The sequence below is a fragment of the Rhagoletis pomonella genome, unplaced genomic scaffold (assembly GCF_013731165.1).
Source record: "Rhagoletis pomonella isolate Grant_MI unplaced genomic scaffold, Rhpom_1.0 Rhpom_scaffold_01226, whole genome shotgun sequence".
NCBI classification, from domain to species: Eukaryota; Metazoa; Arthropoda; class Insecta; order Diptera; family Tephritidae; genus Rhagoletis; species Rhagoletis pomonella.
Window position 1 is genome coordinate 1869 of NW_023459780.1, and position 12668 is coordinate 14536.

The window sequence follows — 12668 nt, forward strand, 5'->3', positions numbered from 1 at the left end:
CAGCCAAAAATAATCGAGATATAGAAAAATGTATACATAAATGTTCAAAATTAAAAGAGAAATCGATTAAGCCATGCCTGTCCGTCTGTCTGTCCGTGTACACGATAACTCGAGAAAACATTGAGATATGTCCACGAAACTTGGTAGGTGGGGTTTCCCTTCATCCAAGATAGGTTGGGATTGAAAAGGGACGACATCGGGCAATAACTACGCCGACCTACCATATAACGGTATTTTTCGAAATATGTAAATACCACGATATTTCCGTAAATACTGGATCCAAATTGTTAACAGTTGGTACGCGAAGTTGAATTTTGGCATAAAATAAATCAGTTATGAAATTTTTTGAAAATCGGCGTGGCACCGCCCACTTACGACGAAATGCCGTATCTCTGTAGTCCCTTCACCAATCCCCACCAAACTGGGTACGAACATTAAAAAATAAAAAAAAAAATTGTCGGTTAGGGTCTTTGTGGATTAAGGTAACAATATATTAATTTGGAAAAGTTTGTTACCCTTTAGTCGACACCTCGAATTTCCTTCCATGTTCCATCTTATACTTATTACACATTTTGCCTTCTTCGCTCTTTTTTGCCTCTTTCTGTTGTAACCAATTGGCACTAATGAACAATAACGCTCAACCCAGAAAAATAGCAAGCTACACAATGAAGTTGGTGTGTATGTATCCGGCCTTCTTTTTATGTAATCGTACATACTTTGTTTGATGATTTTTCAACACGTGTTCTGGCACGTCACGGCGTATGAGTAACTGCAACAGACAACGAAATTCTGAAATCCTCAATTAATGGCATAATCAACAATTGGCATTCACATAAGTACTTTGGAAGTGTAAATCATTTGCTGGTATTTCATATGTACATATTTCATATTATTTGCGCAATTCCGATTTCACAAAATATATGTACATATTTTTACCATAATTCATAATTTTTATTTTTTTTTGGCAGGAGAAGCAAAAAACATTATAAAAAGAATATCAACAAATTAGTACGGGACCACCTCTGAGACACTACCTATTCGATAGGGAAAGAATTATCGAAATCGGTTGACGTGGTCCAAAGTTACGCATAACATACATACAAAAAAAAATTATTCCGACGAATTAATAACCTTCTCCTTTTTTTGAAGTCGATTAAAACAGGTAGGGCTTCTTAAAAAGTGGCGTGTAACTCCGTTGTTTTATTGAAGGTGTATTTTAATATATGCCAACAAAATCTGTCGCTCATTCGCTGGAAAAATGTTGCATACACCCAGCTATTGTTTAACGTCACCTGAATCTGCTCCTTCACTACAAATAAATCAGTTTCTGGATCTCTCATGCCCATAACGTCTCCATGTCATTGATGACTTTGATGTCTACAAAATTAATGTATAAACTAGTAATCGCGTTAGCGGCACTGACTTTCTTACCAATTCTTTTGTCGAATTCTCGGATAGTGTTCTACCAAGATATGGATTGCACGGATGAGTAGCAAGAGCTTTTAATCTGCTCCCTGCTACATAAAATTTACAGAAGGCTTAGAAAATCACTGACCGCGTGCAACGTTTTGCTCCATCACTGCCTACTCAAGTTCATATGAAGTAAAAGCTCTCTGTGGTCAGCACTCATTTAGACTGGTAGACAAATAGAACTTTAATTCTTCGCACATTTTCAATGTATATACACAGCTTAAAAAGCTCTTCACGTGAGCAACATAGACGCACATAAGTTGGTTAAAAGCTTGCAACTTCATTACTTCCAAGAAATTTGTGTGTCCCTGAAATTTTTTGGGGCGCTGACAGTGCACTGAAGTATGAAATGTACGCTTCTGTCTTTCTGCCTAAATTATGCTCACGTAGGCATCCTTTTAAGAGCGTCCACCGGCACCAATCGAAAATTGGAGCATCCTTTTTATTAAAGTAAATTTCCTTTGAACTAATAAAAGCACAAAAGTAAATCAAGTAATTTTTGTTAAATTACATAAGATCATCTTATTTAAAAAACTTAAAATAATTTATAAACTCCCTTGAAGTATATTAAAAATTAAAATTTAATTTAAATATTCATACAATTATAACTAAAATACACTAAAACTTTTATAGATATGCGAGAGTTACTAGAAATTTTGATAAAGATTGCACACCGTATAAGCGGACCTTTCAGAGCTTTTGAAAGTGATAGACTTACACTTAAGTTAAGGATGAGATGAGGATTTACAAAACCATTTTACACATTTTTTGTTTGTTTTCAAATACATAGCTCAGAAAGCTTTTACGCAGAGGTCAGCTTAAAATGCGACAAATTCAAAACGGAGTAAATTTTGGAAGTTCTCCAGAGAAAATTTCTCGGCACAAAAACTCTATGAGCTTTTGGGGCTTTTTGAGCTTTTGAGACCCGTTGGACTTTAAAGATAGTAATTTATAGACATCAGACAGTTAGTAGACTATATGATTCAGAGCTTAGGTCAGTGCTAAATTTAGAATAAAGTTGGCAGTTTAGCAGGAATTTGGAAAAATTGTTCGACACGAAATTCTCTTTCAAAATACATAGATGCCTCTTGTATAACCGACCAAATAATTCTCCCTGCTCAGGTAGCTTTTAAGCTGAGTTCAGCACATTGTATTTGTAAGGCTGAGTCAAAGTTACAAGTTTACAAAGTAAATTGCTTAGGGCACAATATAACTTTGAGCATTTGTGTAGCTTATTTAGCTTTTGAGACTCTTAAGCTTCTGTGAAGCTTTTTGAGCGTGTGAGACTTGTTAAGCTTTTGAGCTTTTGATACTTGTTATGCTTCCGTGAAGATTTTTGAGCTTTTGAGACCCGTTGAGCTTTTAGTCAGAAAATTATTATTTATTTTGCTAGCTGATGCATTTTCAAAATAAAATTGACACTTTTTCATATTTCCCATTGCGCGACTGCGAATACCAATGGCGTGTAACTTACAAATACCAAAACACAAACCTGATTTAAAGTTGAAGGTCACGCGCATAATTCTTCTAATCAACATTCTTTAATTCTGACTAAATTTTTTATAATTTTAAGATTATAAATAAGTTTTCCGTGAAATTTGTTGTTGAAAACTGAACAAAGAAATATATTCTCATAAGCAGATACCCCCATAACCAGAAAGCCCAAGAGTTTTAAGTGTGTAGTTATTATTTATATTACAACGAAAAGCCTACTTACATCACCAGATCTCGCAGTCCATTGATTATAGAAAACTTATTAATAAATTGCAAAAAAAAAATCTCTAATAGCCCCGTCAGAATGAGTACTTTGCGTACGTGACGCCCAAAGATGCAACTGACAGTTGAGTAGACCGTATAAGTTTGCATAGAGAACGTCAGATTGGCAACCCTTGCGTCGACGGACTCAACGAACGTTGGCCAACTCTCAACATTTGACGCAAGTACGTCCGTCACTGCTGACAGTTGTATTACCCTAAGTTTATAAAAGACAAGACACTTGATAATATATATTATTTGTCACATTATTTGAATAAAGTAGACGTCCAGACATTAAACAGGCTTCGAAAATTTTAAGTCAGTGACGAAGACAATGAAAACGTTGGAATATTTAAATAAAAAATGTATCTGATTTTTGGTTGCAAATGCAGCACCTTCATTGTGGCGCCGTTCTACATTCCTTTACGTTACGTCAGTTTCATCCTTGAGCGTCACGTATGCGCAAAGTACTCATTCTGACGAGGCTAAATATAAGCCCCTCATACTTTCACAAGCACATCATTATTCCGCTCCAATGTCTCACACTCTTCGCGTAGCTTTTCAAATTCATTTTGATTTTTGTCACATAGTTGCATTAGCTGCGTATTGATCGTAATAACACGTTCGCGTAGCATCGGCAAGGTGCACTGTCTCAATCGGTCCGGTTGTTGGACATCTTCTCGTATAGATTTCACCTTATCGCGCAATTCCTGCACCTCGCGAAATGAGTTTACACGATATACCTTCAAATCCTCTTCTAATTGCACTTTCATACATTCGATTTCATTAGCCGATTGCATTGCTTCAATGCCAGCCGGTGGCTGCGCAAACGCTGTGGCGCCATTGTTATTGTTGGCACTAGCCGGTGGATCCTCGTAGTTAGCCGGATTCAATTTCACCTGACTACATTCGAGATACTTTTGTTGGGTCTTCAGGCGCGTCAGCTCACAGAGTAGCGTTGTGCAGGATTTCTTCTTAAGCAATGTGTGTGCGTAAGTGCTGGTGTACCTAGTACCTGCACCTGCTGCAGCAGCACCTCTCTGCGATGTCAGTGTTGCCGCCGGCGTCATCGTCGTCATAGTCGTAGTCGTCGTTGGCGCGGTGCTGACGCTTTGTTTACCAGCCAACGCCTTTGTTGCCGCCGGCTTCGCATTGTTGTCGTCGACTTTCATGCTAAGATTTTTTGTTGATGCTGCCACGTGGGAATGCTGGCTGTGCTTTTGTGACGTGGATTGTGTGGCTGTCCTCCTTGGTCGATGTACTTGTTTGAACAACTTGTACTTTGGTTGCTCGGCTGCTTCAGTTTTGTCGCTCAAGGCGCTTTCTGAAACTCAACTAGGCAGAAGCTGACTGTCGCTTGGGTGCAGCGTGCAGCGCCTATATACATGTGCAGCGTACACCTTATTCAATCGTCCACTAGTTGTGCTCTTCTTCTACTTTCAGCAGGACCTCTTACGTAGCCCTACTCGTAACGACACTTCATGCACTACGTAGCTATTTAACTAATCGACTGTCTGTGGCTGTCGCTACTACTATTGCGTGTTATTTACACCAAGTAATCAAACGTGATCCAGTTGCCACCACCAACCGTCGCCAACACCGCCGTCGCCGCAGCCTTTTTATGCCTTATTTGGTTCAACCAACGCAGGCACGTTCCCCTCCCACTTGTATCCAGGCTATGTGGTTGGTAGCCGCAGTTGCTAGCCGCAGTGTCCTAGAAAATCAACTGCAATACTTTCCGCTCTCCCGTCCAGTCCGCCAGTCACCAATCTTCGTCGAGCCGCTTGGTTGCGTTGCGGGAATGTGTTGCGGGTAGTTTAATCGATACGCGCGCCTCTGGTAAAGCGCTGCTATTGTTTGCCACCTTTTTTATCGTGATTGTTTTGCCTATTCTATTTTTTTTTTTTAGTTTTTGTGCTGGTTTTTCTTTGCTTTGTTTTGCTTTTACTCCGGGGTCCTTCCACTTCTCGCTATGGATTATTCGCTCGCTATATAGGACTCCATGCAATTTTACCCGCCTTCTGTCGTTGCACGGTTTCTGTTATTGTTACGTTAGCTCACCGCTATCTGCTTCCTGCTCGCCGCCACCATACGATCTGTATTTAAATGTATAAAATTAATTGTTTTTGTTTTTGCTGCTCCTATGCTCTGATTTGCCCTCTGCCAATGCGCTCATCTCACTAGCTCGCTCACTCATTCGCAGAATGCTGAAGAACTAACGTCAGCCGCTTTTGACTTGGCTGGCATGGCCTGACCTGATTGCTTCCGAACACCACAGCGCGAAAGTTTTTAATCTTCTCTTTCGCTTTGATTTAACGATTTATTGTTTTTTGTTGTTCTCTTTACTCCATTCATTTTAAATTCGTGTCAAAGGTGACTAAACTTTGTGTTACTTTTCTGTTGTCTGGAGACCATTCTAATGATTACATAATATCTACATATAAAGAGTTTTGCAAAATTGTTATCGATATACATACATATTTACATAAGTAATACGTCAGATGTACTTATCTATATTACGCAAATAATAAAAATACTTTACAACTTCTTGCAGACAGCAAAAAACCAACAATGTTGAGTAAGGATAGGCAAAATGGTCCGTTTGTGACCTGTCACAAGGTACACGTTGACGCTCTTCCTGAACTTAGTGTTTTCTAGTGACGTCTGCTTGGCAACCAGGGTTGCCACTTTGGTAAATTGTTGCCAAAATTGGTAGAAAAAATTTGGGTTGGTAAAAAGGTAAATTTCTTCTCATTTTGGTAGATTTTTGATGAACTTTCCGTTCCCGATTTATTTTTCGTAGTTATCTCTAAATATATTATAAATTTCTTTGCATACTTTTTATATAATTACATACTTATAAATGTATATCGATATAAAGCGAACATATCGCGCTCCATTCAAAACTAATTTTACTGGAATCCCGAGGAGCTTTTGATTGCCTAAATATTTTAAATGATTATTTAAATATAAAGAAAAAATTAACAGGTATGTAATTACGCACTATGATTGATCGCAAAAAAAAATTAAATCAAAGCCATTTTTTATCAATGGTAAAAAATAAAAAAAAAATCAACGTGAATTTTAAGCAGCACATTGTTGGCTATAATCAAATAGTATTTGCTTTGAAACTCCATACCTTAAATTGTTCTACAAATTCCGAGTAAAAAATTTGAAATTTAGACGAAATTTTTTGGAATTTTTTTATATGTTGTATATTGTTTGAATCCCCGATTTTTATGAATTCGGTTAAAGCAGTAAAAAAATTTTACTCGAAAAATATTGCCAATATGAGAAAAAATCACTTTTTTGAGTCACTGTATTTGTCTATAATAAATCGAGTTGAAGTTTTTCAAATAATGAGGTTTCATTGTTGCCTTTAGTTCCATCACTTCCGATTTTGGTTGAAAGAAACTGAGAATATGCCAATAATATGACTCAAATACCGTATAACTAGTTAAATAAAAAGTTCTTAAAAACAATTTTAATTCTTATTGAAATAACTAAAAACAATATATAAAAAACTATAGTTTTAACAATATATAAAAAAACTATAGTTTTAATTAAAATAATTAAAACAATAACAAAACTATAGTTTTTATTAAAATAATTATAAAAAAGTTATTGGTAGATATTTCCCAGATTTGGTAGATTTTTTTCAAGTGGATGGTAAACATTTTTTTTCGTCAGTGGCAACCCTGTTGGCAACGATCAGTATGTCGTTCTCTAGCAAGGGATCCTGAGCACTGTTGTCCGATTAGCTTTAAAATGAGTTCCGTGGCCGCACCCAGCGGTGGAGTTCATAGTGAAGCCATTGGCCATACCGCTAGGATAGACCGGGCAATTATCTCCAGCATCGCTCCTTGTCAAGGAAAGAAAAATTCCAAGAACTTGTATTTGTAGCAACTAACGACCTTGACGCTCTCCTTCCAATCGAGTTCGGGCATCAATTTCATGAACCGGGCATCCACAAGTAGCCAGTAATTTGGCGTTCAATTCCCTTTATCCTCCACTTTGTCGGTGATGGCTTTCTAAAGATCTGTCTTCCTTTCTTTCCCATTTCGAGAAGGACGATGGATCTCTCTTCCTAATTTTCCTAGAGAACAAGTTCGATCTCCCGTAGCCGTTTCTGGTCTTCTAAGATAGGCTTAACTCCCCGGAATGGTTCAGCGAGAAAGAACATCTCTGCTTCGGAGCCAATGTCATTGACGTGACTTGCCTGCGACAACGAATATTCATCGCCGAAAGCGCTGCTGACGGCGCGACTTTTAAACTGTGATCCGATTTGCTGAGGTTGTGTTAATAAATGTACCCAGTGATTAAAATTAACCGAGGGTGAAGGGTAAAGCGCAAGCACAGTGGGAGAAATTTACGGTATTACGGCACACCAATATTAAAAAAAAAAAAACAGGTTGAGTCAGTTTAGCCAGCTCGGCTTTTCTTACACAAAATACTCTTTCAAAAAGTCATTAAATTAATTATTTAATAAGTCTCAAGTGCTCTCTATTTTTTTTTTTTTGTAATATGTAAGAAATGTTACCCTTTTCTAGATTAAAACCAGTAAAATAAATAAATAAAATAAAAGGGCTGAACTTTGGCTTATCCACCTCGCTCTTCACCTGACTACAGTAAATATCTACTCTTATTTCAAGCAACTTTACGGTCCCTGGACAATGTAAATGCATAACAGGCGAACTTGTCAGGAAGACGGCCTACCTGTTTGACGTCAACTGCTCTCAGCATTAATTTCCTACGAATCATTACTTAAACCGAATATCTGGTCCATTGCCGGTCTGGATGATCTGGCCCAACTTCGACAAGAAAATGTCAAACTCATTTATTCGCCTCGCATGTCCCCTGCTCATGCAAGTGATGGAAATTACAATTATAAAGCAGTATCTCTGCCACTGCCACTGGAGCTAGAAGATGCTCATTTCACCTTTACTTCTTTGGCTGTCGAAGCGCAGCAGGCACTCATGAAATCTCCCGTTTGGCGATCACTAGTACTTGAAATCTGAATACGTTTAAGTTGTTTCGTTTCGAATGATAACCTTACCTTAAAACCACTGCAAAAGAATCTTACAGATTTTACGTCATACCTTAAAAGTGTACGCATACCGACACACATACCCAAATACATAAGTACACCTGTGATGTCGTAACACATCCTCGCTGCATTCTTTGACTACTTCTTCCCTCAGCCAGTCGATTTGTCAGTTCATTTTGTTACGCTATTATTGTCGTGACAATTCACGACCTGACATCATTGCCGTTGCATTGGAAAATTATGCAAATATCCATGCTGCAGTACTCGTAAACGAAGGCTAAAAAAAGGTATCAGCCGTTACTGTTTTGATTTAACCATAAGGTTAAGTATAAATGTTTGCATTGTTTGTTTTTTTGGCTGCAGGTACAAGAAAGTGTCCTTACCTTACAAACCAACAGTATCCGTTTAGAAAGTGAATTTAAAAATATTCCTTGAATACTTAACTACAACACACTGGCCACTTCTAGGCCACCAGTTGGCCAAACATGCAGGTACTACTTAGCTACATACGATAATGTATTGTATTTGTGTATGTACTTATTTAGCTGTGTTTAGTGAAGGCTTTTAAAGTTTGCCAATATATTTTAGCTCCCCCGTGAATTATTTGAGGTTACAAGTGGAACGTGGAACCGCCTTTAGAAACTTTATCGTTCAAGTAGAAAGACTAGTCGGGTTGCTAGTACATACATATGTACATACTTTTTATACATATATTCGGGTTTGTTTATGCATATACTCGTATGTACATATATGTGCATACACATGTGCATCTAAAAGTTGGTAGCACGTTATAAAACCTCTCTTGCAGCCAGAATGTGAATCAATAAAATAAAAGGACAAATTTAGCTGTGCTTTAAAAAGTGGCGCGATAATAAACTTGCCTATGTATGTACATATGTATGTATGTACATACGTATAATACTCTTATTTTCACATGCAGTTCAAACTATTTGTAGGCAATTTTGCAAAAACATCTTTACCAAAGGTATTATTACATAATTGTCCTCGTCATTAACTTTGCATTCGTCATTGTCGACGGAATGTCCTGCGGTAATAAATACTGCACACAAACATACACTCAAATATTTGTACATACATATATTCATTTTTATTGTAAGTTAAAAATGTTTGTCGCTTACTTAAAACAAGGTAAATAATCACCTGGTCTGTTTTGTTTCTTTAGTTTGGCGTATTAAAAATTGTACTTATACATATATGTACATAGTACATTAGACCGTATCACCTTAATATCAGTAAATTAAAGCTTGCCAAATATCATAAAAATTTTGCTAAGGAAACTCCAATAGAACTACATATTTAAAAAAATATATTTTCCAATGTTGGTGTTACCAAAAAAAAAAAAACAAATCTCGAAATTTTCTTCGCAAAAATACTTTAGAGTCAGGGATGAGTGGCAAAGCCAATTCAAAGCCCATTGCGAAGTTAAATTTCGTCGCATTTTAATATTTTTTTAATTCCTAAATTGGAGAAAAAACAATGTCAGCACATCAGCTGTGATCAGCTGATTAAGTTAAGTGACATTTTGACAAGTTTTGGCGATTTTTTGTTTGTTTGTTCAATCTTTATAATTTTTTTATAAAAGTCTAGCATATTACGTGACCAGCATCACATAAATTCAAATTTCAAAAAGATTCAAAATTCAACAACGTGCAAAAATTGTCAAAATTCAACAAGCTTTAACAATTTCGCCCAAACATTTTTTTTTGTCCAGCATGAGGATACTTTTTTACCGCTTCTCGTTCCATTTTGGGCCCATAAGTTTCGTATTGCTGTAAGTGTGCGATACAGCGACCGAGGACAAAAGGTGTGATCGAAACTAAATGTGATTTTCGTAGTTTTGTTCTCAAAAATGCTTCAAAACCAAAACCAAAATGACAAAAAAACGTCGAGAACGTTCTCAATGGGAATTATATAAGAACAAAATAATTAATTTAAAAAAAAACCCTGTGTAACGATTCTAAAGAGAACAAAATGCGAACAATACTTTCGGGGACATTTCTAAGAGACCGAAATGGGAACAAAAGTTACCGGTACATTTTGGAAAAGAAGTAAATGGGAGGAAGTCTTTCGAAGAACAATTTGAAACTAAAGTCTCAGGAACTTTCTGACAGAGAACGAAACGGGAACAAATCTTCTCTGAACTTTGAAGTGTTTGAATATTAAAATTAAGCAAAAAAGAACTGAAAGATAATTATGCAAATTAAGTCAACGAAGGACTTACGGCACGAACTTTTCTGGCACAAAAAATTAAAAATTTTCCCGGCACAAAAAATTAAAAAAATTTCTATAAGTGGACAGTCTACCCTAATAATCTTTAAATAATGTTCTATTCGTGTACTCGCTTATACTAACATATACTAATCAGTTTTAGCTGTTAGTTGAGTTATAGCTTTTCAAAATCCTCAAAATCCTTGAAATTTATTAGCAACAAAAAACAAAGCAAATATGTGAAAGAAACACAAGTAACGCGTACATATGTATGTACTTGCAAACAACATCAATAATCACACAAAAAATGACAAAGTCATGTCACACTTGTCTTAAGGAGATATATCCATATTCATCTATTCGTCAGCTCATCAATTCATTGTCTGGCCGCTACCCCTACACGCCCACCATGCGCTACCAATTAACGCATTGCCATTCTCTCCTCTTGTCTCAACGTTCTTGAGCGTGTGCAGAAAAATACGGCAAGGCCGTGTGCACTGTAAAACTGTCATTAGTGGCGAAATGTCGTACGTTTTGTATTGTTTTTCTCCTTATGTCTGCGAATTATACCGAGCATACAAATATAAATATGTAGATTAGGGTTGTCCAAAAAAATAAAGTCGAAATTTTAATGCTCTCACCCTTTAGGATTGTGCTATGCCGAAAAGAAAAATTATACCCTTGTTTTTTTTTTAAATCAAAACATATTTAGTGGTCGCTCAAAACGCTCAAAGTTTTGCATGTATTTTATATCGAAAAACAAAACATTTTATTATTATTAACTATTATTAATAGTACCCTTAAAAACCTCAAATCGGTCCCCTCGTTACTTTTTTTTTTAAGTTTTTAGGGGTTCTATAAAAAATAGTTAATAATAGAAAATGGTTAAATAAACAACTGGATATTGTCACCTGTAGACAAACGAAGTTTTCCGATCAAAAAATATTGATTTTCAAGATTTCCATACCACTTCTGCGAAAACTTGTTTGTTTCATATTAAATATTTACATGGAAAACTTTGAGCGCTTTCAGCGACTCTAATTTTTTTTCAAAATAAAAAAACAGGGGTAAATCGTTTTCGATGTAGAATATACCTGGGGGTGAGTCATTCAAATTCCGACTTAACTTTTTCACATGCTTTTTTTGGACCACCCTAATGCAGGTACATACTCGTATGTTTACGTAATATATGTTGGTATATTAACCCAAAATTGTCACTTAGTCAGTCAATCGGGTAAACAAATGAATACGAGTCGGGTGATCTGACGAAAAATACCATCAGAAGCAGTGGTTGAACAATTTGCCCTGAACTGTTGGTAGTGGGCCGTGTGTTTGTTTTTTTTAAAGCAAAATGCCTTTGAACAATAATAACAAAGCAAAGTAATGAAATGAAAAATGGCAACAAAATTACTTTACAAATACTTAATCATTTCGCACAAGTTAATACAAGTACTTGTACGTGCATACTTGCTCGTACATCTGATGGTGGAAGGTATGTGAATATTTTCCAATTTTCCTTTCTCAATATGAGGAATTCGGCTATTTATGTAGTAAAAAACTTATATATGTACCCTAGGATGCCTTATTTAAGAAAAAGGATAAAAATAAAAAAATTAGAAAATTTTGGCTTAATTCTGGGTCATTCGCGAGCTGGATCACGATTTAAAATATGTAAAACCTGTCTTAACTGATTTTCGTGATCTTGAAACCTTAAGAAAGATATGTATCCCCTTTCTCTCGCAATTTAGAGTGCTTTCAGAAAAAATTTGCTCAAATATATAATGCTTGTTCATGAGCTGAAAATATGTTAATACAAATTGTTCGATTCTCTAATTAAATCAAAGTGTTTGGCAACATAAAGGATGAAATTTCTGAACGTCAACACGGGTTCTTCCCGGGGACGAATCAAATAGTGAGTTAAGTTAAAAATCAGGAACAACTGGATGTAATTTACACAGACTTCTCTAAAGCCTTCGATAAGGTTAGCCACACTATACTTTTGCGGAAGTTGAGGAGTCATGGTGTTCATGGGAAACTTATTGATTTCTTTGCAAGTTTTCTATCTAATAGAAAACTATTTGTAAAATTAGGTAGCACTATTTACATCAAGAGTTTCTATTATTTATAAACGATTTACCAAATTACTTTAAGTTTGCCAAGTACCTAA

At 36.2% G+C, this 12668-nt stretch overlaps 1 protein-coding gene across 1 annotated transcript; it reads right to left on the minus strand.

Moving 5' to 3' along the window:
• Positions 1–3595: 3595 nt before the first annotated feature.
• LOC118752087 lies at positions 3596–5292 on the minus strand. The gene has a single exon (XM_036486938.1). The coding sequence runs from the start codon at positions 4395–4397 to the stop codon at positions 3726–3728; it is 672 nt and encodes a 223-aa protein (XP_036342831.1). The 5' UTR covers positions 4398–5292; the 3' UTR covers positions 3596–3725.
• Positions 5293–12668: the final 7376 nt, after the last annotated feature.

What these genes read in the sequence shown, in the direction of transcription:
- LOC118752087 (XM_036486938.1), bottom strand. Translation starts at nt 4,397, where the DNA reads ATGAAAGTCGACGACAACAATGCGAAGCCGGCGGCAACAAAGGCGTTG.